Raw genomic sequence first — 27,619 nt, 5'->3', positions numbered from 1 at the left:
ACCTTTGCGAACTCCTCCCAAGACCTGAAGCTTTTCCCAGGTTTGGCACTGACTGAGTCATAACAACATGTTAAAAGGCATTCCCAGCTACCTAGATCTTCCAGACTAAGTATTCTGTGGCTGACTGGTTTCTGTGCCTTGATGTCTTAGAGCCTGAAGATGAGGATTTGGTTTGTCTTAGCTTGTGCCTGCACTTTGCTTGCTTTGCCATGTATTGCCGCACCTCTGTTATGGCTTGAGGGAGATGATGTGTCAGAGTTTCAGGATGGAAAAACCCGTAATGACCTGATTCTTGCCGCTGTAAGTGGTCCAGCTCTTGTTCTTTGTTACTTTACCACCTACTGATACTATTGTATAGGTTGCTAAAGAATTAATACATTAGACTGATGGTTAATGCAGTGTTATAATTCATGATGCAAGATGTGTGCATTAAATTTTATTTCACCTTCAAAATTTTAAAGAATTCCAAACGTGTTTTTTTTTAGTTAAAGCTTACATAAAACATAATTACAATACAACAAAAAAGATTCAAAGAGAAACAATTATCCTGCATCATAAATATATTCAGCTTACTACACTGATGCAACTTTGATTATGCTGCTACATGGATATGTAAAAATATGTTATGCTCTTTACAATAATACCCGTGAATTAGAATTTTATCTTCACCTAAATCTGAAAAAGAACTGCAATTACTTATTAGCTAATTATTTGGCCTCTAAATTCGCCTCCTCTCCCAGAAATATCTGCAGCGCTTCTACAGTTCTCGGACTGATTCGAGTGGTCGTATGAAAAGGAGTCGCTCCTTTTTCTCCTCCAAATTGAAGGACATGCAGAGTTTTTTCAAGCTCAATCAGACCGGCAGCTTGGACCCTGAAACACTGGCTGTAATGAAGACCCCCAGGTGTGGTGTCCCTGACGTTAAGGATTACGTTCACAACCAAGGAAACAGGTGGAGAAAGACGGAAATCTCTTACAGGTATGTGGAACATTACCTCGACAACTGTAGTTGTCCAAACACCGCTCTGGACCAATTGTCATTTAAATGTACCTTGTTCATCCTCTGTACTTAATTAAGATGGGTTTTACTGCGTATTTTAAAGACAAACTGAAATCAAAATGGAACTTATTGATCCTGTTGGCTCTTGTCCTAGTGGGAGCCGTGTCCTATTTAATTTAACGAATCATCTGATTGGCTGACGCCCGTGGCGGCTCATTTCTCATTTGCATATTGTTGAGAAACTCCTGAGGCCTAAAATCAATGAGAAATTAACCTAAAATGGCCTCTTTTCACTGCATTTACAGTAGGGTTAACTGAACGCCTTCCTTGCCGACTGTTTACTGTTGTTTACTGTTGGACGTGTTTCTTAAGAATGTCACTTTGTTTGTGTGAGCATCTGACATAGTTTTCACACGTTTTTGCATGTCATTTTTCTGTCTGTAGATTTTGATTCAATGTGGGTGTGTATCTATTGTGTACTTAAAACTAATACCAGCTTGTGATTATGTAGTATATAATAACGTTATGTGTCAAAGTTGAGTGTAGTTAAATATCCATGCATGCTTAGAACTGCTCCGTTTGAGTATTGTGTTGATACATTTGCACCCACGATGCAATGTAAAACTGAAAGGGGGGACTTGTTTATTACAGCATAATAACAGTGGCAGCATGCAATGATGTATATGGCATAGTAAGACTTTTATCACAGGCTACATAAATATTTTGTCTACTAATATGCCAAACCCATGATTTTAAGGTAAGTATTAAGTTAATACCTTCCCGTATTAGTGTAGAACACAATTGGGATGTTGAAAATGTGTTGAAAATCTGTACACTGTGTCAATATTGTTTTTGTTGTGTAAACTTACATAAGCATGACTCAATATATAAATTGCCCAGTTTACCACAAAAGTTGGGGAATGGGAGTAGTGTTTTTTTTTAAATATATTAGCCATTTTGTAGACTTAAGTAATGTGTTTACCGGACATTTCCAGGTTCACTTGGACTTCTCCCTGACCTCTTTCAGTGTGTTCAGTGTGATTTTCATTAACATTTCAGAGTTGGGACATATACCAGTGACTTACCTACAAGTACAGTAGACGCCTTGATTGCTTCAGCTCTGGATGTATGGGCGAGGGCCAGTCCACTGAAGTTCTTCAGGTCCAATTCTCAGGACGCAGATATCATGGTGGAGTTTGCCACAAAGGGTAAGTAAATCCAAGATCAGACAGGCCTACAGTCCTCTAATTAATTAATTAATTAATTAATTAAGGACTATGAATAACATCATCCTAAACTTGTGTAAAAAGAATGAACAGGAGAAACAAACTGGATTCCTTTAAAAGCACTGATGACAAACATGAATATTAGGTCTATCTGGATTCACGGAGATTAGTGGTAAATATGAGCTGTACAGTGATTTTTACTGAGCAATGTTTTTCTTTTTGTTTGCCTTCCTTCACTATAACTTAGACCATGGTGACTCCTTCCCTTTTGATGGACCCCGAGGCACACTGGCACATGCATATGATCCTGGAGAGGGCATTGGAGGAGATGTTCATTTTGATGATGATGAATTTTGGACAGCAGGTTCTAATGGTAGGTTTAATTGTGTACTAAAACAAATGAATGAAAGGTTTTACAAACCACAGATGCTGGCCTTTGGACTGTGTGCTTATAACATGTGGACTCTCCTCCTCATTAGCCCAGAAGAAGTAGCATATACTGTCTGTAACTGCTTATCCAGTTCAGGGTTGCAGTGGGTCCAGAGCCTACCCGGAATAACACCCTGCACAATGCAGGAACACACCCTGGAGGGGGCAGCATTCACATTCACAGGGCATCACCACACTCACAGATTCACTCACACACTCACACCTATGGACACTTTTGAATAGCCAGTTTACCTACTAATGTGTGTTTTTGGAACATGTGAGTGAACCGGAGAACCTGGAGGAGAACCATGTGGACACGGGGAGAACACCCAGAAATACATCACAATTCAAAAATCATCAAACATTTTTTGGGAGGATAATGGATAAAATATTAATAAAACATATATAAAACAACACAAGTACTTTTTGGAGAACAGGTAGTCACAATGAATCTCATTGCATGAGTTATTATATTTACTTTATTTATAATCATACACAGGATAAGATGTAAAATATCCTATGCCAATCCATTAGAGCTTCGCACAGGGCCCACACCACTCTCTTCCTACCTGCAGCCACAATTAAACATCAAATTATTATGAATATATTAGAAAAAGTGATGTATAATTATGACAGTGTCTGTGTTTCACTTAACAACCCTTTTTTTCCCTACCGCAGGGTTTAGTCTGTATTCTGTTGCAGCACATGAGTTTGGACATGCTTTGGGTTTGAGGCATTCTCAAAACCCACAGTCCCTCATGTACCCCACTTACCAACGGCAAAGAACTCAAAACCTGCTTTCCAGTGAAGATATTATCAATATCAACGCACTCTATGGTACTCTAATTTATTTTGTCACTATTAAGCATTCTTATTTTTTATGTAAGATCATCAGACAAAAGTTGTTTTCATCATGACATTAAAATGAGTTAATATTTGCCCTTTGAAGATAAAAGTAAAATCATATATTTTTCAGCAACTTCCTCAGGATCAACTATGCCAAATCCTTTTTACCCAAGGCTGGGCTGGAGCTATTCATTCATTCCATGGTACACTGGTTCATATTTCCCTATGGGATTAAAGGATAAATGCAATCCTGACCAGACATTTGATTCTGTTACTACGTTAGGCGAGGCTATTCTTTTTTTCAAAGGCAGGTAAGAGACATATATGCTTTTAGATGGTCTAATTTGTAGGATTTTAAATTGTGGAATGTCAAATGACAATTCACATCTGTGATATTATAGTAAAAATTAGTAGTAGTAAAATTATGATTATATATTATAAAGTTTCAGTTTATGTTAAAAAAATGTATAATGATTTTTACAGAGTTTCATTCTTTATTCATCAAGGTATTTATGGATCAAGCACAATAACAAAAGTGATATAAAGGAGGGCCCCATCACCAACTTTATGCCAAACATTGATTCTAGGATTGATGCTGCGTACTGGGTTCCACAGCGTTCAACAGCTTTCCTGTTTAGTGGTAAAGACACTGAATGAACCTAATCTAAATTCTATTTTAGTCTATTACTACTATGGAATAACAGTCATGCTCAGCTTCTCTGCCTGATGTTGTCAATTACAGGCTCCAACTACTGGACAGTGAAAGGGTCTCAGGGGAAAGGCCGACATAAAAACATCAGCAGCCTTGGGTTTCCAGCCAGGGTGAAGCTCATAGACGCTGCAGTTCATATTTACAAAACACCCTACACCCTATTCTTCACTCAGCACGTTTACTGGAGGTAACCCAGGGGCTGTGCATTATCATATGTCATATTCACACGTATTAATGTGTCCTATCATATTCATTCTGAACTGGTTTTACCTCAGATACAATGAAAATCAAAAGGTCATGGAGGACTCTTACCCACGCAATATCTCAGATGATTTCCCAGGCATTAAGACGCCCATAAGTGCAGCTATGCATAGAAATGGTGAGTGTGCAGCAAGTGCATTTATAGATGTTTCTAGTATATAAATTGCAGCATTTAATTTTTAAACTGTACCTTTGTTTTTACAGTAGTTTTCAATTATTAACCTGAAACCATGCTGTTATTGTTAAAAGCATTGAGTCAAAATTTTTAAACATGATTATATGCACTAATATTTGTTACATGCTTTTCTTGCATGTTTTCTCTTGTGTTCTCAGGTTTTCTCCATTTCTTTCTGGGGCCAGAAGTGTACAAATATGACACTGAACTGAAAAAGGTTATTGAAGTTAAAAAGGCAAATTCCTGGCTTGGGTGTTGATGGAAGTTTTTGAAAACATTTTGTCACATCACATTATACTTATTCTAACTACTGTCTCATTTTTTAAAGGATCTCATATGTGTTTGTATAAGGTTTAAGTAGAATATGGGCACTTAAAGAAACTATACTATGAATTTCAGTCTTAAACAACTCTGTTTTCATAAATACATGTGTGCTGGAATGAGTTTGTAGTGTATTGTGCCTCTTGGTTACAAATTATTACCATAATAGTAGTGAAGTGTGGTAATAAATGAGAACTTCACAGAGGTCATATTGACATTATAATCAAGTCCAAGAATATTTGGTTTTATTGTTTTTGTGCATGATAAGCATAATTAAAAGCAAGAATATAGCCATATCCCCCCAAACTATACATTATATATTTATGTAAGGCTCTGGCCCTGGTTCTTTAACAGTGTGGTGACTTTTCTGCTCAAACACACCTGTTTCAACTCAGCAGTTAGCTACCAGCTAAATCACCAACCTGTGCTATACATCAGCTTCTAGTTTCCTCTCATGATGTAGTTTATTGGCTTTTTTTAATCACTTCTGTTTGGTTTGATTTCCCACTGCGAAACTCATTCTGTTTTTTTTTATTTTCTTATATAAATAAGACTTTCTAACCATTTTCTAACCATAGCATTCACACAAGTCAAACCAACACACAAAACAGTGTTGCAGTGTTAGAAGTATTTCAACATGAACTGGTTTTTAAATTAGACATAATACAGAGCAGCCAGTTAAAACACTGGCCTTTGTTATAGAACATTCCTAAAAGCTCAGTAACAAATATTGTTATTGGGTGCTGCCAAATCCTTGTTCACTCATGATGACTTGCTGAATAATTGTCTTAAAAAGTGCCTGCCAACTGGTGGAAGCTGCTGGGCTCGTGCTGGTGTGACTCTGTCTGTCCCCTGTGTGGCAGGCTTTCCTCTAATCCATTGACCTTCCACTTTGCCCTGATTTTCTGATTTTCAATTGACTGTTCTCTCCACATGATGTATTTGAAGTAATAAAGTTGAGTAAACATTCCTTTGGGCTGAACATTTACTAAAAGTTAACTTTTAGTAGTCAGACAAAAAGCAGTGATACTGAACAGCAGTGGTATGAATCAGTGTCAATGGCAGAGGATAGCATTTAAGTGACAACTACAAGAACACAAGTTACTGAGCATAAAAATACCTGACAATCTACTCTTGTATGCTGCTATTAAAATATATATAGTGTGCTTAATTTTAACCTTTGTGTAAAAAGAGAGTTTACATAAAGTGTACTTGAACTATACTGGCATCACTAATTTGTACTACATCATTACTAACAAGTAATTTAAATTTTATGTTACACTTAAACTGAGTGTACTAGTCAGTAAGTAAACTTTAAATATATTTATATGCTTAGTGTTGTATGAATCAAATTCTTATAATTTATGAGTATTGTAATTAGTTATAGTACATATTTGTATAATTTTGTGCTAATGCATTATTTTTATTAGGTAATCATTTAATTAGTACAGTAATAATTGTATTAGTTTATAATTTAAGCTCATTTTAATGTGTTTTAGAGTAGGGCTGTCACATTAACTGCAATGCGATAATACTGCTCTACTGGCCAGCAAACCACAAGGAATGGCAATAACTGTCACCAACACAGTGTATGCAAGTTTTCCCTTTCATGTGTAATAATGAATGTTAAATAAATTTGTTTAAAAAATCGTTAAAAGGTTAGGAGTGTAATGTTTCTCAAATGTTGGCATCTGAACAGCTGAGTGTCAATCTTCGTTTTATAAAATGGACACAATGGCAGCAAACCTAGTCACAAAACCAAATGCAACTTTGATAGTTTGGGAGCATTTCAGCTTTCAACCAAATGAAAAGGGAGAGCCTGGCATTTCAGACGAGGCAATATGCAAAATCTGTACCAAAAGTCGTTGTGAAGCAGCAAAATCAGAAATTTGAGATCTCATCTGGCTACCTATAATCCAGCTATTGAAGCCCAAATGCCTCCTCCAGCAACCTCATGAACCTCAGAAGGAACAGTTCAGGCTGGTTCCATATGACAATTGAGTGTAGCACTAGAATCAGGATGAATTAAGTAATTTGAGGAGGTAATATCGCATTTTGCAGGTTTGAACCCTATTAAAACACTGCACAGGAAATTCTTTAACCGTAACAGCCCTATTCAGTGCAGGCAGGCAGCTCAGAGAATCATATTTCAGTTGTACTAGAAGAGTGACAAAAATAACACACATTAACACACAAAAATAACATTAAGTGAAACTTAATATAATATAATTATATATTAGTACTGATTCAGTAGTGGTTCCAAAGCAACATAAATTAAGAATACTTTCTTTTTTGACAAGGGAAGCTATTAATAGGTATTGGAAAATTATTATTTAAAATGAATTTGTCTTTTTGGTTCATAACACAAATAAATATCATAAGCAAAACTCAGGGAATAACTAACTTGTAAACATCTTGGCATATTTTCTCTACACTGACCAAAATAATAATCATACACAAGATAAGATGTAAATTGTTCCAATCCTACTGCTACACCCTAAGGTTGCTGTGGCCTTTCATAATCCGATCAGCAACTACCTAACCTTAACATCTACAGTTAATCATTGAGCCCATCACATGTGTACACAAACCACCCACTACATCACTAGCTCTTCACAGGGGTCATCAGGTAGGGACCTCCCCTCCTCAGGGTTTTGCTGAATTAAGCCCACAGCACCTCCAAAAGGCTCAACAGTGAAATCTGACATCCCAGACCCACCCTCCTCCAAGCCTGCTTTACAGTCATTCCTTACCCTTAACCATCAACAAAGTAAATCCACACTGGCCTCCATGGTGACTAAGGCTGTACCTAACCCCACAGGCACCGTTAATGCATACTCAGTGCCACCAATTCAGTGTGATCTTTGCGTAGTACATTACCAACCATCACAACAGCACCTCTACAGTGCATTTCCCCAACTTAGTGTTCTCCTTATCCATAACAACTGACTAGACCTTTCAGCTGTTTCTGGTAACTCCGTCACAGCTGCCCTCAGTTTCTGGCCCTTAATGCCGAACTGCACAAGCAGGGATGTGGTAGACTTGGCTACAAATCCCCTAACAGCACTGGTCTTACATATGCCTGCCACCCGCGTTCCCTTATCTCAGCCGCCAAGTCCGCATACTTCAGCTTCTTCCATTCAAATGCTTCATTAACTGCATCCTCAAATACAACTGTTAACCTACGTCCACCAGTAATTTCCAATCTTGTGCTTCACCCCATCTATCAAGATTTGTAGCCTGTGCATCCCCCTCACACGCAAACCTAATCACTTTGTTACTACTATCACTCTGCAATGCATTTACCTCTAAGCGTTTGCTGTCCAACAAACCTGCTAAAACACTTAGCACTTGATTATGTCTCCATGTATACCTCCTCCGCGACAAACTAACCTTACAAGCTGATAGAATATGCTTCAGTGTGCCAATCCCTGTACATAATATACAACAAGGGTCTTTCACCTACCCACTGTCCAATATTTTGTGGAGTTGGAAGGATGTCATAAGTTGCTCTAAGAAAAACTTATTACAATTTGCCTCCATTGCCCACAGTTCTTGCCAAGTGATCTTCCGCTTCTTTAAATTCTCCCAGCAAAGCCATTGGCCTTGTTTTGCCTGTGACGCTGCTGTTGCGCACCGTGCCTCCTCTTCCTGATCGCACATAAATCTAGTCATCATTTGCCTTCTCTCTGGTGATGAGGCCTTACTAAAAGATTTCCATGTATCACCTGACCCAAGGCCAATCACATCCCTTAGCTCTAATGAGCTCCTGCACTGCCAATCGTGTGTTTCACGTCCTTCCTTCTTTTGTGACTGGCGCTGCTGCTTCAACCACTAAATCATCTCATGACTCACCTTTAAATTCCTCTAGCTTCAGTACCTCTCCCTCATACCATGCTACGCTGCTTGAACACTATGGCACCCCTAGCCACTTCCTCATGGCCTTGTTCATAACCCTTTCCATCCTCTCTACTTCTGTGATCATAAACTGTAAACAGCCACCTAATACGAGGCAGTAAGCCAAACTGCAGACTCCTCAATTTCAGCTTCCCTGGCAGACATGATCTATCTATGCTATTAATAGCCTTCACCAAATCAGCCTTTATTGCCACAACTTGGTCACAAACTTTTGTGTACAAGTTTCCCTTTGACAATCAACAGACTTCTAGACTTGCTCGGTTTAACTTTCAGCCTAGCCAACCTTAGATTATCATTCAACTTCCCCAGCAACCGCCATGTGCAAGGCATAGTAGTCATCAGGGTCGTCATGTCGTCCATTTAAGCCCTGATTGGGGGAAGCCGAGTACCATCATGCAACCTATCGCTGCCTACAACTCACTTAGAGGCCCTGATTACTACCTCCATCACCATTGTAAATGCTTATGGTGAAATCGTACATCCAGACATTATACCTATTTCTAACCACTGCCATGATGTAACAAATTCCCCTGTACTAAAGCAAAACTGAATGTCCTGAAATTTTGCTTTAAAAAGCCTAGTACCCTTATCTGGCACCTGGAAAAATTTAAAGTCTTTCCACATGAGGGTATGTGGCACTGAGCCAAATGCATTCACTAAATCTAGGAAAACAAAATGTAGATTTCTACCCTCTTTAATTGTGGTCTGAATGTAATGACAAGTCATGCTGCTATGTTCCAAAAATCCTGCAGAGCCAGAAACCCCTGCTTTTTGTACTGGCATATCAATTAATTTGTTTGCTTTCAAATAAACAGAAAAGAAAAGTTTACCCTCCATTAAGAAGACTTATGGGCTGAAACTGTTCTATACCCACAGCATCTTTTTCCTTACAGATAAGGATACTGCCTGCTCTTCTCCACTCTTTTGGAATGATCCCTTTCTTCCAAACTATGACCATCAACCTCCACAGAAACTAAATGTGCATTGATTGATATATAAGATATAGCCACATAATTTTACATGTTGGTTTGAATGAGTTACAACTGAGGCAATATATTTGAATGTTTATAGTGAATGGTGAAAATGAAATAAAGATTTTGAATCAGATAAATCCAGAAGTTCATTATTTACAGTTAGTTCAGTGTTTGATTATTATGGTGGGTGTTAAAAGTATTGAAGTATTGAATTATTATTAAAGGTTGTGGTATGGCTACATTTTGCATGCAGTAGAGCTACAAATTCTTAACTATTCTAAATGCAGTTTGCTTCCCTCGGTTTTAAACATTCATGGAGAGTAGACGCAATCATTTTAATGATGCTTTGGACTGTAAACCTGCTGAAGCAAACATGAGATGATCTCATGTGAGCTCTTGTTCTAGTTTTGTGATGACAGTAACCACTAAGCCCTTGAGGTAAATTCTGGTTTAAGGGCATGGAACCCACGTGATCTTTCCACCCTGGGGTATGGAGCCTTGTATAAAGCCGTAGACAGTGAGCATATGAGAATATTATGGTGTTCTGTTAAAATGGGAAAGTTATGCTTTTGGATTTTGTGGCTGAATTGGCTAGTGATTTTGAACATTGTGTGGAGTTCCCCTGTTCCTGTAAAGTCCAGGCTCAGCTCAGAGGATGTCCAGCTTGCAGAGGTTTGTTTGGGAAAATTCATTATTTTAAATTATTTTTGATTTGTAATAAATGAGGGCTGTAGAACTCTTTGTTCTGAGAAACTGACTCATATCTGCTTGCTGAATGCATTTTTGCTGAGTTCTTCTCTTCTCAGAATATTTTTAAAGTGACCAATATTAAAACAGTTGTAAATTCTTAAAGGACAAACTGCTAGGTTCTTCTCTGGAACCCCTTCTACTAATATAACTAATCTTAAACTATCATGCCGTCTTTAACGCAAATAACAAAGTATTCATGAAATGTATTACAGCCCATAATATTTTCAAATTTCCTCCAAATGTGTGATAGTTGTGCCTTTCTTATGTTGTCTCAGAAGAAGTTGACACAGCTCTACTTGGTAAATGTTAGAAACCTCAAAGTTGATGGATTGTGGATTAAAGGGGAATTCCACCATTTTTTCAGAATTTCACAAACCTAGTCTCTAAAAGCTAGGAAGTCTTTAAATAAAATGAATATGCACATGTTGCCTTATGCTCTAAAACTAAAACAAAGTTGATTTCATCCAGAATTACCCATGTAACATATCTTGCCTCACTAATGCTCTTATGGATAAATGCCATCAAATCCTTATAGAAATGTGTAAATCCCTCCGGAAAGCGTAGAGCTTGTTACAACAGCAAACTCCTCATACTAGTTCTGTATATTGCAATATTCAATTCAAAGTGAGAGAATAAAAGTAATAATATATTGTTATATTGTTGACTATTTATAATACATTAACTAAACACTGTCAGGTATTGTATTGTTTTTTTAACAGCTTGTTTGGCTTACGCCTAGTGCTGAATGTAAACTTGTTAATTGGCAGGAATACTTGGAGCAGTTCTATCACTTGAAGCTGAGCGGAGGCTCTCGCAGGAAAAGGCACACTCCTGCTATGGAGGAGAAACTGAAAGAAATGCAGCAGTTTTTTGGACTGGGTGACAGTGGTCTGTTGGACCCTCAGACCCTTGCGATAATGAAACAGGCTAGATGTGGAATTCCTGATGTTGAGAATGTCAGCCTCTACCCAGGACAGCCCAGATGGAAGAATCGCACCATCACCTACAGGTCCAGTGTAGATAAGTTGGGACAGAATGTGAATGCTTGAACAAAACAAAGCAATTATTCATAACACTATGAATCTATGAGGTAAAACACTGGATGTTTTCTTCATTCTAAATGTGATGTCTGCATGCTCCAAAACAGTTGGGACAAGACCACTGTATTCACCACTGTGTTACATCACCTTTCCTTTAATCAACTGTATGGGGATAGAAGACATAAGCTAAACCAGTTTTATAATCAGACATTTTGCCATTATATTGTAACACACATGATATTTTAGCTATAGTTAGCTATATGACTAAGCCCTTCCTGAATTGTTTTGCAAGCATTGGTTTATGAAATGTGTATATTTGCAAAATAAATGAAGCTTGATTTGCTATAAATACATGTCAAAATGTATTTAGAAATAACTGCTTTGTGTTTTTGTTTGCATTTTACCTACTGCCCCAGCTGTCTCTAATTAGAGTTTGCATGTTTTTTTTTTTGGTCTGTTCATACAACAGTGATATATTTGATTTATAACTCTCACAATGTTAGAATTATATTTTGAAGTTAATAATGTTATAGTTTGTTTTCTTGTCTGTGTTTTTTAGAAATGTGTCTTTGTTAATAATTTGTTAATCTGAGTACTTTAAGGTGATTAGTATGACTAGTTCCAAAGCATATTTGCTCAACTCACAGATTGTAAATGTGTTTGTAATGAAATGCAGGATTGCAAAATATACCTCAGACCTCACAAGGAAGGAGGTGGAGACAGCTTTTCGTTTGGCTTTTAAATTATGGAGTGATGCAGCTCCCCTCAAGTTCGTCAGAGCAAACCATGGAGAGGCAGACATTGTTATTACCTTCACCAGAAAAGGTAAATCAGTGGTTTCACAAAACAGCATTCTTCAGCTTGTTTCTGTATTGTTTCTACCATGAAATAAAAACATAATCAGTAATAGTTGACTTCAGAGCAAGGTGGATATGACTATGTGACATCTGATTTTGACCTACAGTTTACATTGTGCTCTGTTTGTCTGTGTAAAATATTTTTTTTCAAGAAGAACAGTGTTGATAAGGCGACAATATACAAACATAAATATTTTATTACTACTGACTTAAGCCTAAATATTTAATCCAAAAGTTGTAGTCTTTTATAAAATGCTGGTAATTTTAAGATTGATGGGGCCCACTTTTCTTCATTTTCTGAGGCATTTTTTACATTTACATGCAAAATATCATAGAATAATAGTGTAATATTTAAGGGCACATTAAAGGCCTTTTCACACAAAATGTTATTAAGAATGCGAAAAGAATGTTTTAAATGTTTTTTTTAAATCTATATACCCTATATAAGGGTTGTGTAGCTTTAAGAACACTGCTCTACAGCAGAGTTACCAAATAACTTTCTAAAATGACTATAAATACAAGTAGTGCTTCATCTAAACTCGTAATATATTGTCCTTTGGAAGCTCATGGAGACTTCTTCCCTTTTGATGGACCAAAGGGCGTGTTGGCTCATGCCTTTGAGCCAGGAGAGGATATAGGAGGTGATGTGCACTTTGATGATGATGAGCTATGGACAGTGGGCCGCCGACAATCAGGTATAGTGTTAATATAAATTAAATGTTATTTATATAGCGCTTTTCACAGCTAAATGTCACCAGAAAGAGGCTTTACAAAGATCCGTGTCCAAGCCTCCTTTGAGCAAGCTAAGCTGGCATAGTGCACAAGGAAGAAGGTCAACCATTTAAAGAATTGCAAAATCCCAGTCTGTATTTTCTTGTTTTTGTTTAATTCTGTGTTTCTTAAAATAAAGATGTCTTTATGGTTTCATATTTCTGCTATCTTACAAACGCTAGTTCTAATATAAGAGCACATTCCTCACTCTGGCCTTATTGTTTAGTTGTTATCCTTACCACTATTTGTTTTAGTCTTTTTCACTACTATGAGACTAATATGTAAGTTGTGTATGTATTAAAACGAGAATTGAAGCATAGACCCATGTTTAGGTTCTTTTGATTTAAATGCATTCACTCAAATTGAAACAAATTTGATTTAAAATTAGGAACTTAATTCTAATACTATAATAAAATTTATTTTGAGATTATAGGACTAATATTAGAGTTTGGTTTCATTAATTGAATTTAGTTCCAGGTTTGTGGTTTCAGTTCCAGCATTAGACTCCTGTTTCCTTGTTAATGTTTGTTACAATATCAGTCTTTTGTTGGAATCTTAGACTTACAAAGTTTAGAGCCTACTATTTTGGGTTTAGTTCCACTATGTTAAAATATTTTAAATGAGAAATGATTATTTTTCCATGATATGTTTAAAGCTAAGGTTAAAGAGGTATTCAAAGGGGTGTTTAATTTGGCTGCACATACTGATTATTTATTACAGCAGGTTATGATCTGTTCACGGTGGCTGCCCATGAGCTTGGTCATTCCCTAGGCCTCTCACATTCCAAAGATCCATCTGCTCTCATGTTCCCCAAATACAAATTCCTAAATTCTGTTAAATACAAACTCTCAGAGGATGATATTCTAGGGATCCAGACTCTTTATGGTGAGTAAACTGTAAAATACCATATATTTCTTGATGTTTATATTTTAGTTAAATTGTGGTCAACGCTTTAATGTAAGGTGTTTTTGAAAGGAAAGCCCACCAAAACTGATGACAAACTGCTCATCTCTAAAAAGTGTGATCCTAATTTCTCGCTTGATGCTGTGGCAGTGGTTGGAGAGGAGATACTTTTCTTTAAAAACAGGTATATTTAAAGTCATTTCAGTATTCAACTAATATTCAACTGTAATATTAAATTATATTAATGCACCTTAAACCACTCATGGCCAGCTGTTCTGGAGGCAACAAACAATACACTTTGTCAATAACTGACAAAAACCTTATATCTCCACAATGGTAATGTTTCAGGAAACAGGAAAATGTAATTTAATTTAGTGAAAAAATATTTAATTTCAAGCAGTATATGAGCATTTCTATTCTTCTATTCATCATGTAGTTTTCACATAATGTGAAGTGTAGCTGTTATATTCAAAATAATACAGCAACACCAAAGGTGGACATACGTGTTTTGTTCTACATACACAGACACTTATTAATAAATTAAATACATTGTATATGTACCTAGTGAAAATGTCACATTTTTTTACTCCTTTGTAGGTTATCATAAGATGCATATGATCTCAAACACCAATAAATCTGACAGTTAACTGTTGGACTGGACCTGAAGAACTAGAATAACCCTTGACATAATGTCTCTAAATTATTTAGTTACTTATGGCTGAGGACAACATGGAAATCCTATTGGAACAAGCTGAGAGAGGGTCCTATTAGTAAATTTCTTCCAAGCATCATCTCACCTGTGGATGCAGCCTATGACCTTCCAGCCAAAGGGGCGACTTATATTTTTACAGGTAAAAAAAATCCCCTGACTAAATCCCCAGCTAAGGCCCTTTATTAGCTACATTTACACTACAATCTACTGATGTTATTATGCTTTGTGGATGTATTAGGGCCTAAATACTGGGTGGTCCAGACGTTAGGAACCAAGGGTTATTATGGCTCCATCTATGATTATGGCTTTCCAGTGAGCCTGAGGAAAATAGATGCTGCTGTTCACATCAACAAATACAACAAAACATACTTCTTCACAGGATACGAGTATTACAGGTGCAGTTTCTATAAATTGTTGCTGTCAAGAAAAATAGCAGTGGCTTGGAAAATTCAAAATATTGTACATGTCTTTTCTTATAATGAACATCCATGTTGAGATTTCCTTCCCAGAATGTTTTGGATGGTTTTGATACGATCAGTTACGTTTTTGCACAATGCAATATAAAGTATTAACATATTATGTTTATTTAATGATTATTATTATTATTTTTATTATATATGTAGGGTGAGACACTTATGTAAGAACTCTGCTCTACATACTATTACTTTTATTACAATTCATTATAAAATGTATAAATCTAAGCCTCCTAGTTATTAAATTTATTCTACAATTAAATCTGAGGAGTGTATTTATTTATTTAAACACTGCTTGCTGCCCTGTACGTCTCATTACTGTAGATATGATGAACAAAGAGGAGCAATGGATCCTGGCTTTCCGAGGAAAATCAACACAGACTGGCCAGGTATCAGGGGAAGAGTCAATGCTGCTTTTGAACTAATGGGTGTGTATTTGATTAGTGCACTTGGTACTAGGGACCTTTTCAAAGCAACCTCTTCAGCAACATGTGACTGTGCTTTTACCCTGCAGGTGCTGTTCATCTCTTCAGCGGATCTAAGGCCTTCGTCTTCGATTACAGTCGGGGCCAGGTTTTGTATACTATGAGAACTAATATCTGGCTTGGCTGTTCACAACAGTGAACAATAACAATAAAAATAATTATGATCTTCCCAAGATCTGGAAAGATGTTTAAGAAAGAACATCTGAAATCACAAATGTCATGTTCATTAGAGAATTGAAATAAAAAATACTCACATTTTTGCATTATAATGATATAATTGTAGCAACTGACTGCTTATTGGCAACAGTTTGTTAAAGTATTATCAAGCCTATGTGAGAGATTTTTTATTAGAGGCACCTGAGAGGTTAAAGTCACAGATATTCAACTGGTTTCATTGTTTTTGGCTTTCTCTAGAATGCTTGTATCTTTTAATGTACAGATTTAAAAAACACACCTTGCAATCACTAGCTGAGGAACACTGTTCTTTAACTGTAGCATTATTCAGTGATACGTTTTATGGCAAAGTGTCTAAAGTTACATGAGATTTATTTACACATTCTTTCTATTTATATATCTGTCATTTTAGGGTTGATATTAGGGCATACTCATGTTTATGGAATAAACTGCTATTTCCTTTATCTTGTCTTAAACAATTTTTCAAAGTTATTCTACATTAGTTTTCAAAAAGCCCCATTATATAGGAGAGGTGGCCTGAGGCATTAGATGAGGGAAGATATTGTCATCAACACCAGAGCAATCTTATTTTTGCCTTGAATTATAACAGGGCCTGTCTTCACCTGTGTAAGATGGACAAGAGGACAAAGGACGAGTGTATAATGAGAAACATTTACATATGTTTGCTTTCATCTTGATATCTGATATGTTATCTAGATTATGTATAAGAGTAATGACTGATTTAATCCACAATGTTCTCCCTGTATTTCTGAGATGAGCTCTTAAAGGCTAAGCACCACTTAATGGACCTCCATGAATATTTCACACTATTTTAGTTACTGACATATACAAGTATGAATTAAAATGAAAATAGCAGCTTAATTTGCTTTAAAACTGACAATTTTATTAAATTGACGGAAAAACCCGAGCTTAGTAAGAAATAACAGGTTTTCTGACTATCAATAAACACAAGTAAGGAACTCAAATTCCACTGTATTTATTTGTTTGACACTTTCATATAGCTGGTGCTTTGCCTTTAAAGGTGATCATTCTATACAGAAGCTGATTTTTCCATGTGTTTAATATGAAGAGACCTGTTGATCTTGTGTGAAAACAACATGATGAACAAATAGAACCACTCCAAATCGAGTCTGAATACTTTAAACCATATTAAAGGTTGAGAATGCATATGATAATGCGATATTGTCCTGCGCAACACTGCTATTACAACTTCGATATGCAAATGAGCTCCTGACCAATCCCTGAGGCTCCACTGCATATAATTCAATAAAGGTCACTTTTCTTGGTCAGAATAATATCGGATATTCTAGACACAATTATTATATTTTATCCTATGGTCATATATAATACTCTTGACCAAAACATAACGCCAGACAAAAATTCTGGGGACACTAATATTTTGCTGCCCCCTTGTGGCAATAATAATTTTAAACTTAATTTCAAAATGGGTTGATGTACAGTTAAGGTTCTGTTTGTCAAGTTTGTTTTAATTAAAACAAATGTTTTGATTCACATACATTAAAAAAAATCTTAGAACATAACAGATCTATATAATACATTTTAACTATAACTATAAATACATTTTAGAAGTTCTACACTGATATTAACTTTAAATTGAGGTATGGCATTAAGTGGAAAAAAAAATACTTTACAATAACCGACCTGTACAATAATTTTCCCTGGGAAAGTAAGGCATATACATATACAACTATTTTACAAAACTACCAGGTGAGGCATGAAAAATAAAATACAATCTGTTGGTGTTACTTCCTCAGCAGACAGTGTTAGCAGTGTTTTTGCTTCTCATTCATCGTAATGGAGGGAGGACAGGAACTTGTCGACGTCAAGGTCATGTGGAAAGGAGTCAAGGAGCTTCTTCTGCTTCTAAAAGACAAAGAAATGTAATTTTTATATATATTTGTTTTTAAATACTCCAGTAACGGGCCATCTATTGATTATGTATCCACCCGTCAAAAAACTAAATAAATATAAAAAATAAATTAAATATTCCCATGCATTTGGGGCCCTGGGTTCTCCAACTAAATAATATGATTCATTGTGATTTTGTGTAGCATCTTAAATAATATGGCATTCACATCAAACACTTCCACACGTTTCTCCAATCACAGAGGTGTAAGCGTTTGAGTCTCTCTAATCACAGCACTGGACCCATGTTTGTGAGAGCGCACACATGAGGTTAAGAGAAATAAGAGTACTAATTATATGGCCTGAACAAGAACGAAGAAGAGAACAGTACAAAAATGATTAACCAACAGGTTTTTTGCTCATCACACCTCACTGTTAAGCCCCTGGCCTTTGAAGTAAACAGAGGTTTTTTTCTCATTTATAGGAGCAGGCGCTAAGACCAGTCATTCTGAACAGGGCTGTTTAGAGAGGGGGAGAACTGCGCTATGTTGTTTGACATTTGTATTTTAACCACGCCACAGACATTTAATTAAGACCCCAGGGAACTGTATAAATCTGTGGAAAAGAGATATAAAATGTCCGCTTGGAATTATTGCACATTATGTACTCAGCCAACATTTTTTAGATTTGTAAGCGGTCAGACTCAATATTTTTATGATGATATTTAGGATCCAAGAGGACAAATAACATTTAAAAATTTTTGTTTAGCTGCAGGGATTTTGTTTTTGGCTTTCTTATTTATCATGAAAATCCATAACTTTAACAAATAAGTCTTAGGTGAGTTATGGCTTGGAAGGACCCATATGTATATTAAATACTGATTTTTCACAGAGTGATGAGGACTGCTGGGAACCTCTAGAATTCACCGATTTCTCTGTAGTTTTTTTTTCTCATCAAATAAACTAAAAATTCCACTCACCTTAGCTTTCTTTTTACTGCCCAAAGAACCAGAAAGCTGCAGCTCTTTCTTCATTGTAGGGCTTAAGTCTGTGTGCTTTCGTTTCTTCCCTTTGGAAGCACTGGATTTACCTGCTTCAGCTTCCTCTTGACGCAAACTGTCTTTTAAAGGCCCTCCTGTTCTGGCTGCACGAGACAGTATCATGAGGGTATGGGCAGCCATGTTGATGCTGTTCTCACTTCCCGCCTCACTGGCTGGGCTGCAGGATGGAATATCAGGTGTAGCAGGAGGAGCCAGATGTTTGGGGGTGCTTTCTGCATCCCGGCCAGCCCTCTGTCTCGAGGGAGTCCTCAAACCATCCATATAGTCCTCTTGGAGACGACCTGATCCAGGAGTCCTTGGAAGTGGAAGGTCCAAACAGCCAGTTACTTTCCTCCTGGGCGTTGTGGCAGTAGGACTTTGGCTCTGGATGTCTTGCAGCATTTCCACTGCCTGCTTGGTGAGTGGGCTGGTCTTGCAAATGGCTTTACCAGACAATCCCTGAGATACAGGTGTACAGGGTCTTGCTGTAGAAGATACAAAGCTTTCCACTGAAGGAGCAGACACCTGTCGTAGCTCTCGCCGTCCACCTTCTACTTCATTCTCCTTGTTAGCAGTGATGCTAGGGGAGCCCTGTAACTTACTGCCCTCAGATGGTCCCTCTGGAGATTTTGTGCACATTTTTTCATGCTGTCCTTCTAGTGAAGAATCTTTCCCATTTTGACTAGACTTGGGCCCCTCAGTCTGAGAGGAAGACTTTAAACTCTGAGCTGTGTCTGAGGGTACAGCAAGAGTATCTTCTTTATTTGATGTTACATGTAATCTCTGATTTGGCTCTGATTTTGCAGACAGATCCTGCTGAATAGCAGTGGAAGTGTTAACATTAGCAGTCTTATCTGTTTCAATTTCTATTTGCAGGCTTTTTGTAGGCTCCGTTTGCTGCTGATGTCTAGAAGCCTTCTGAGATTCCTTTCTACTCAAACTGTGACTTGTCTCGTGTGATCTCACTGTCTCTACCCTCCTCCTGTCATCACTGCTACTTAAAGTATTAGGCTGAACTTGATCTGTCCTTGGTCGCTCTTTCAGACTAGGGGAACTGTTTGCTGTATTAGTCTGGTTGGTGGTTTCATCAAAGCAAAGTATTCTCCGGTGACCAGGGCTTGCACCTGTGGCGCTCTTTGGCTGCTCTAAACTTTGAGCTGAGTTTGAGACATGGCTGGATCCAGGTATCAAAATTTTGCCTGAAAAGTATGAATAAGCATTTTTATAAACATGCATTATTAAATCTGCATTAAAAGATCAATTTTCTGGTTGCAACTTTGAATTCTTGAAATCTTTAAAAATCTTACCCATTTCCACATTGTCTTTTGGTACCAGTTTAGGTTTTGACACAATCTTTGCAGGTTGGTTGACTAATGTTGGACCAGGCAAAGTCAACATCTGTAAAACAAAATCATGAACCCAATTCTACTTTTTTCTCTCTCATAATTTCTCACCAAATATACTCCTCCAGAAAACAGCACGTACCTGATTGGGGACCACAGTGAGTTTTCCCGTGTTGTTCTGTCCAAATACAGACACCGGAACTGCCATATTTTGTATCACAGGTTGGACGGGGGAGGAAATGATTATAGCTGATGCTAAAGAAATGAAAAAAATTCTCAATTAGGAACAGAACTGTACAATTAATTGTACTGTAAAATTTCAATATCAGTCTCTGAGTTTAATACATACAGAAATGATAGACAGATAGATAGATGGATAGATAGACAGATAGACAGATAGCCCACAGCTTTCCTCTAAAATAAAAAGGGATGAAACTTTGGGCATTATGTACTATTCTAATATTCACTACATTTATAAATATTTAATAATCTAATAAGTTTTAAGTAAAAAAAAGATTAGCCTAAGGTACAATTTTCAAAACTCATTTTTAAGTACATTATGAATGGGACACATCTGTAAAACTGAATTTTGTGAATCATTATATATCAGAACCTAATATAAAACACTTAAAGATAATTGCAGTTATGGACACATTGTATAAATCAATTTAGCCTCTTTGGCTGTAGTCATTCACTTACTAGGTGAAAATGTTTGAGACACATTTGCCATGGTAACAACAGCCCGTGACCGAGGTGGTGTGGCCACCAGCTGTGACGCAGATGTTGTTGTTCCTTGTGTTGCACTGCTTGGAAGTAACATCATACCAGAGCACTGAGCAGCAGTGGGGGCTGGATCAGTCACAACAAAATAGCTGCTTTGTCCTCCAAAGGTTGTGTTAGCAGGTAACAGCTGGATAAACCCAGCCTCCTGACAGGCTACATTCTGTGGTCGGGCCTGTTGGAGCTGTGAACAGTTTAAGACTGGTGTTCCAGCAGCCTCTGCCCCCTGTAAACTGCTGACTGCCAGCGCCGTTTCTTCTGGAGTTATAGAAAAGTTTGGAGGCAGCATAGTTTTAGCTGGAGATTTGGCTGGTGAAGAGAGGAAGATGGTTGGAATACGATCACCACTGATGCTGGAGACCGCCTGGTTTAAAGCATTCTCACTGCCCTGCTCTTCCTGTTCATCACTGATTATGATCTTTAGAGCCACAATCTTATTGGGGTCAGGATCAGCTGTTTGACACTGAGACAGAGTGGAGGTAGCAGAAGAACCAAGAGCAACTAAGGCCAACGATTCAGAGGAAACACTTTGTGAACTGCTAGACATGGACCCCTGCTGTGTGCCAAACACAGGAACCTTATTTGTTGCAAGCTGCTGAGATGTTGTGCTAGAAACATTCAGATTGCATGTCAAACTGTGGTGGGAGAGTTCATTTATGTTTTGGCCTGAAGCTTCTGGAGCTGCTGCAATATCAGAAGATGCTTTGGCTGATTTTTGTTCTTCTATTACTTTCTCTGGTCCAGAGGACTCTGCTTCAACATTAGGAACAGGTTCTGTTTGCTTGTTAGAGGTCTGTTTACTAGTCTTTTCATTGGTCACCACAATGGTCTGAGAGTGCTCCTGAAGCATGTGTTGTGCCATGTTCTGTGGACTTAGTGCATCTGAAATTTCTCTTGTTGTTTCATCTACCTCCATACCTGCACCTTCTTCAGACAAAGACCCATTTGATGTATTTTTATCTGAGGATTGAGAGGTTGCTTTATTTTTTAACTGTCCTGGTGAGGATGAACTAGTGGGTCTTGCTTGTTTACTGTTGATTGAAACTTTGCTCTTGCATGTTACTTTTTTTGTTTGCGTGGTTCCTCTTGCATCTGTTGGTCGCTTAGTAACTACATGTGACTGAGAATCTGCTGGAGCCTGCCTGCCTGTGCTGAGAGGAAGACTTGACTTCCTTTTGCTCTTCACTTCCTGAACATTTTCGCTCCTAAGCCTCCTTGTAGTGGTTTCTGCACCTAATGTGGAATCTTCATGTCCAGTGTCTGAAGGGGGTGAGAAAAGACAAATACTTCATTATTAATTTTCTGATAATAAATAATTTTGTGCTAAAAACTGCAATGCATTAATCTCACATGCGTGTTTGTGTTCTCATGCAATTTTAATCAATTTTCTCCCTAATGTATTATTTCCCAATTCCACTTGATAGCACTGTTGCTACCAATCTAGAAGAGTAAAAGGATAGTATGTACTTCTTCTGAATCAGAAAAAGCCATCTGAAATTGCTGTTAACATTTCACTGACCTAACATGCTTGAAGAATAACAAGTTCTGTTACATCAGCTAATAAACAACAATATTATATATAAATCTGCTGAGATTGGAGACAGGAGGGGTATTCAGACCCAGAAATGTAGGTAGATTATGCTCTTTTGGACTCCCAGTTATGGACAGCTGTGGCATAGTAATTGTAATGGTTTAAAAATGTTTAAATGGAGCTTTTTCATATACTGCAAAAATTGGAAATTGGTCTACTGCCAGTATATACTCAAACCTTGTCTTTGTGGTACAATCATCTTGAATTCCACCAAATTTGAGTATTCAACAAAAATAGCCAACAAGAGAAAATAATCATGTTTTATTTTACATTTTTTAATGCTGAAACAACTTGACTGATTCCACGATAGGATACTGCACTGCATTACCCAAATCAAAACAAATATACTGACTGCAATGACACTGCAATATGAGTTCAATTCCACTGCTCAGTCTTGCAAAATATTTACCTTTATTTGTACCACTGTCTGCATGGCCAGTCTCTTCACTCTCCAAAACATTGCTTAACATTGCTCCTTGTTCACTGTCCTGAGCTGTTTTACTTTTTCCTTCAAAACAAAGGAAAGGTGAATATGTATATTATGTAGAAAAAAAAATTATTATTCAAACAATAAATGTTTTATGCTAGTACACTGGCATGCATCTTAGAATAAACTTCTACTGAGATTAGTAACTTACCATAATCAAAGAGATCAAAGAGAGCCTGGAAAGCAGGGTCTGACTCTGTCTGCTCAAGGATGTCCTGGATGGCATCATCAGTCATATGGATTTCTCCCTAATCATATAACACAACAAATCCACAATTATATATTAAACATAAAGTACAGGCATAATGGTTTACCTACGTTTATTTATTTCTGAGAAGAAAAAAAATATGGTCACATCACATAAACATTACAACAAATCACTGAATATATGAATAACTCACCTGCAGACCCAGTATTTCATCTATTGACTGCTCCTGCTCCACTGTGCTACATGCTGCCTTTGATATCTGGGGGCTGTTATCACTACTTACACAAAGATACAGATTTCAGAAACTCTTTTACAGCTAAAAAAAATGATGTGACACTGAAATGTCTGTTACCAGCACACCAAAAGTAGTGATAATATTTTTATGTTGCTTAAATCATTTACCTGGCCAAGATTTTGTTGATATTTTCTGCAAGCTTTTCTTGTAAGGATCTGTCATTCAGAATCTTTTCTCGTGCGTTCTGAATCACCATTTGCTTAAAAGAAAAAAAAAATCTCAGCAACACAAACTGAACAATATTTGAAATTAAACAAGAGATTTTACTGTTCCTTTAGGGTGCTTTCTTGTTTTCCATTATATGATTCTGTTAAAATTTCAAATGCAAAAATAGCTTTAAAATACAACTGTTACAAGTGTTAGAATGTTCTACTATTAGTTAATTAAGCCACAGGTCAATCATCTGTGATATATATATATATATATATATATATATATATATATATATATATATATATATATATCTCAGGCTGTATTACTAAAGCAATAATGTAAATCTAAAATCTTGTGCTCACAGATAGGTTCTCAGTTACAGCCTCCTGGCTCTGGGACTCCACACAGATTGTGCTGGATACCACTGTGCTTCTACAAATTCCAAATTTATCTCCACCTCTTCGCCTAGGAGAGTCACTTAAAAGAAGAGATAACTATAGTCAAGCATCCGTTTCAGTTCATGCCAATCAAAATTATCACCTGCAAATAGAATTACTGATATCAAAAGTCTTACCATTTCCTGCGGGCTGGAGATAGTGGTCCTGGTGTAAATCTATTGTCAGTTACCATTATTTGTAAGGTTGAATCTCCTGTAAAGAAAGAAAACACACAACATGTACACCAACAATACCTAATGGCAAAGCTATGAGACAGAGGTGCAATTTCCAACAGCTCAGAAACCATCCAAAATCATATTTGTCATGCATCACCTGGCTGAGAAAGGCTTAAGGTAGAGGGTCTAATTTGCTGAGAAGTATAACACACTGGGGTGGAGTGTCCAAGCATTGCCTGAGGAGCTGGGATAGGACTGGAGACACAATTTCCAGGAGTAGATACAGAGAGGCACCCGGTACTAGAAGATGGAGATGCAGACATGTTCCTCTGACGCCGCATGTTCTGAATGCTGTTCTGCGTGCGAACTGTTAAAAGCATAACACAGACCTTTATCTTAGACTCGCTATTTTCTTTTAAACATGAAGAAAACAGTAATGCACTCATTTGTCTGTAGAGCAAACACATTTAAATAAGTGTTTTCAGAAGAAATGTGAAAACAACCATGCAACTTACGTCGCTGAATTTGTTGAATAGCAGGAGAGTTTTGCATAGACCTAGGTAAATAGAGGAAACTCTCATTTTACTAAAGAACACACTTAAATAAATAAATTTAAAAAATATATTCAGTTAGCACTGGGCATGTTTTCAAACCAGCATCTGAGTAACAGATATCTGTTCTCCTACAGAAACTAATATTTTTCTACAGTTAATCTATAAGTTATCTATTAACGTGGATTTACAGTCAACATTTTATAAATGTTTGTGTATCAGCAGATATGTACATTAAATATATCAGCTATTTACATATAAGAAAATGCCCTAAGAAAAAAAGGGAGGGTGGGGATTAAGACAAATTTTCAATCAAACAATAAAACTGTAAAAGCCTTACTTGATCTGGTTGAGTGTGAAATCCAACTTTTTCCATAATGATGTCATCATGGCTGGTATCTGATTCTCCTGACATGTTTCTGTAAAAGACACTATAACTTATAGACTTGCAAATGACATTTATTTAAAATTTATAGCATTTTCTCTACTGTACATACCTTTCGTTTTGACAGCAACATATTCATTTAAAATCGTAGTCAGGTTTTTCCCAAAAAGAGACTAAAACATAAGATTGCAAAGTAAAAAGGAAATAAGTTAACGTAACATTTCTATAAAGGATGATTTATTTGCATTAACAAGACCAAATCACAGCAGTGGTAAAAAAGAGCTTAAAAAGTAACTACACCATAGGACGTTTTGACATTAACAGATTAACTTTAAAATAAAATAGTCCAGCCTTTCTTAAAATGTGAAAATGTTTTCAGATTGTCAAAACAGCATCGTACACTGTGGTCACTTCCACCTCTACTCTTGTATATGTGCATATGACAGTTCTCCATATATGTAAGCATGCGATTTAGTAAGTTAGTGTCCATGCTGTCCGATGAGTCTATTCTTGTACTTCCCTTGTACTGGAGGATAAGATGGCCTTGCATTTTTTCTAACTGCACCCCTTATGTGAGCATTTCTCTGTTATTATGGAAATAAACAAACATTGAACTAGAGCTACACGTCATCAAGGGTGGCCCTCTGCATGGCCCGTCAAATTTCAGAGAATTTAAGGCAAAGGTACTTAGTAAGAAGCAGGAGTGTAGTTACTCTTTAAGAGGACATAACCTCTAATTTGACCCCCAATGACCATTAAATATTGAGTCTCAAATTAATTTCTATTCATTGCCAGATGAAGTAATGTGACAAAACAAAGCTCATACAAAAACACAGGCTGGGATAGCTCCATCTTCTGAACTGTGCTCAGCATACTCCCTTAGATTTGGACTCTCAAGAATAAATGCTCGACTTGTAGCACTCAGTCCTTCCTGCTGGAGATATCCTTAAAATTGAAAAAGAGAGAGAGAGAAAAAAAGTAAAAATCTCCTAACTGTCAAGTAGTGGTGGTGGACAGTATGATAACATATTTGACTGTGCTGTTATTTTGTTATTGTTGGAAACAATATGCCTTAGTGACCAATTTGGAGTCTGTATTTCAAGAACACTGACCAAATCAATGTTTGATTACAAAGAGAGCAAAGTCAGTCTTAATGAACTGTCTTTATGCAGTGATAATATAAGTATTGTTTAACAGGAGTCATTGTATAAATGGCAGTGATTGTTGAAATGTCCATAAATGTTGTTATATAATGTTTATGAAGCATCACTTACTACTGCCACAAGACAAATAAAATATAATATGCAAGTTATAAAGGAGTGCAATTTTCAAATTTTATTTTCAATATAGCTTGCATGTTTAGAACCATGTTTTATAGTTTAAGAGTCAAACAAACACTGCAGCACTAACAACTGAATGACAGTCTGGAACTCTCAGCATTCAAAATCATACCAAGGTCTTTTGGTTACAAAAAGGGACTGGGCCTTAATTTATAAGAGATACTTGAAAATTAAATAAAACTGATTACTGGTCCGAAAATTAGGAATTATTTATTTATCCCAAATGAGCCTTTTCGCCCGCCCATAAATGTCAGGTTCAAAACACTGCCTTTAGCAGCCTCCACAGAAAGACGACTTTAAGTCGCAGAGGCTGTTTGTTAAATGAAGGTCCTCGGAGCCAGTGTAGATCATTAAACCCCTCGTCCGGGTCTTCGGCTCCCTGACTCTGCTGCAAAAACACAGCGATATTCCATTACAGTCCGAGTGAACTCACCGAGGACAAGTCTCGCCACGTCTGAAGGCAGCAGCATGTTTATCTACACTACATAAATGCTGCCTATTATCTCATAGGGAAGACTAGAGTAGACACAGCTGAACTGTGAATTAATTTAAACCCAATAAAAACATTATAGCACTGTTAATTTATCGGCAGGAACCGAACCTACTCCAAGAACACATCCAGCGAAAAGGCGCGGAAAGCCTCCGCTCACCCGGATGTTGTCGTGTGTGGAAAGGAGAAGAGACTGGGAAATGTAGTTTTCAGCCTTACGGAACTCTAGTCTTTTTCTCTACAGTATTCAACTGAACTGTGTCTTGATTAATAACACCAAGTGACCTTTTCACGACTGATATATTCACTAGAATGTCAATTCATTTTAATGAATTTAGAGGAATGTTACTTGTAAAATGTAAGAAATGATAGATAGATAGATAGATAGATAGATAGATAGATAGATAGATAGATAGATAGTTGTTTATGT

General features: G+C 36.9%; 3 protein-coding genes across 3 annotated transcripts; 2 read left to right on the top strand and 1 right to left on the bottom strand.

The window, feature by feature from the left end:
• Positions 1-159: 159 nt before the first annotated feature.
• On the top strand, positions 160-4,908 carry mmp20b (matrix metallopeptidase 20b (enamelysin)). Its single transcript, XM_066686576.1, has 10 exons — positions 160-300; positions 741-979; positions 2,060-2,208; positions 2,474-2,599; positions 3,334-3,492; positions 3,644-3,812; positions 4,008-4,141; positions 4,244-4,400; positions 4,489-4,592; positions 4,808-4,908. Exons 1-10 carry the CDS (start codon positions 160-162, stop codon positions 4,906-4,908), a joined length of 1,479 nt encoding a protein of 492 aa, XP_066542673.1.
• Positions 4,909-9,510: 4,602 nt separating this feature from the next.
• On the top strand, positions 9,511-15,910 carry mmp20a (matrix metallopeptidase 20a (enamelysin)). Its single transcript, XM_066644998.1, has 10 exons — positions 9,511-9,516; positions 10,499-10,534; positions 11,380-11,621; positions 12,329-12,477; positions 13,073-13,204; positions 14,004-14,165; positions 14,256-14,367; positions 14,892-15,034; positions 15,134-15,290; positions 15,883-15,910. The coding sequence occupies exons 1-10, from the start codon at positions 9,511-9,513 to the stop codon at positions 15,908-15,910; spliced, it is 1,167 nt and encodes a 388-aa protein (XP_066501095.1).
• Positions 15,911-17,023: 1,113 nt separating this feature from the next.
• Positions 17,024-27,309, bottom strand: npat (nuclear protein, ataxia-telangiectasia locus). The gene is made up of 17 exons (XM_066664205.1): positions 27,133-27,309; positions 26,186-26,304; positions 25,472-25,532; positions 25,315-25,393; positions 24,939-24,979; positions 24,581-24,790; positions 24,385-24,460; positions 24,173-24,287; positions 23,765-23,856; positions 23,556-23,637; positions 23,306-23,402; positions 23,077-23,175; positions 20,996-22,336; positions 20,439-20,551; positions 20,261-20,351; positions 18,894-20,152; positions 17,024-17,932 (listed from the first exon to the last, which is right to left on the bottom strand). Exons 1-17 carry the CDS (start codon positions 27,167-27,169, stop codon positions 17,852-17,854), a joined length of 3,993 nt encoding a protein of 1,330 aa, XP_066520302.1. The 5' UTR covers positions 27,170-27,309; the 3' UTR covers positions 17,024-17,851.
• Between the last annotated feature and the right edge of the window lie 310 nt (positions 27,310-27,619).

Source organism: Hoplias malabaricus, chromosome 1, assembly GCF_029633855.1.
Source record: "Hoplias malabaricus isolate fHopMal1 chromosome 1, fHopMal1.hap1, whole genome shotgun sequence".
In the NCBI taxonomy this organism is placed as follows: Eukaryota; Metazoa; Chordata; class Actinopteri; order Characiformes; family Erythrinidae; genus Hoplias; species Hoplias malabaricus.
Note: the sequence above shows the minus strand (reverse complement) of the source record. Positions and strands in the feature narration are given on the sequence as shown.

What these genes read in the sequence shown, in the direction of transcription:
- npat (XM_066664205.1), bottom strand. Translation starts at nt 27,169, where the DNA reads ATGCTGCTGCCTTCAGACGTGGCGAGACTTGTCCTCG. An exon ending in CTTTGATCTCTTTGATTATG is followed by an intron (nt 23,176 to 23,305) that starts GTAAGTTACTAA and finishes TTTGTTTTGAAG; the next exon opens with GAAAAAGTAAAACAGCTCAG. An exon ending in GCAGTAAAAAGAAAGCTAAG is followed by an intron (nt 17,933 to 18,893) that starts GTGAGTGGAATT and finishes TTTGTCTTTTAG; the next exon opens with AAGCAGAAGAAGCTCCTTGA.
- mmp20b (XM_066686576.1), top strand. Translation starts at nt 160, where the DNA reads ATGAGGATTTGGTTTGTCTTAGCTTGTGCCTGCACTTTGCTTGCTTTG. An exon ending in AAGACGGAAATCTCTTACAG is followed by an intron (nt 980 to 2,059) that starts GTATGTGGAACA and finishes TTAACATTTCAG; the next exon opens with AGTTGGGACATATACCAGTG. An exon ending in ACTCAGCACGTTTACTGGAG is followed by an intron (nt 4,401 to 4,488) that starts GTAACCCAGGGG and finishes GTTTTACCTCAG; the next exon opens with ATACAATGAAAATCAAAAGG.
- mmp20a (XM_066644998.1), top strand. An exon ending in AATCGCACCATCACCTACAG is followed by an intron (nt 11,622 to 12,328) that starts GTCCAGTGTAGA and finishes AATGAAATGCAG; the next exon opens with GATTGCAAAATATACCTCAG. An exon ending in ATACTTTTCTTTAAAAACAG is followed by an intron (nt 14,368 to 14,891) that starts GTATATTTAAAG and finishes TAAATTATTTAG; the next exon opens with TTACTTATGGCTGAGGACAA.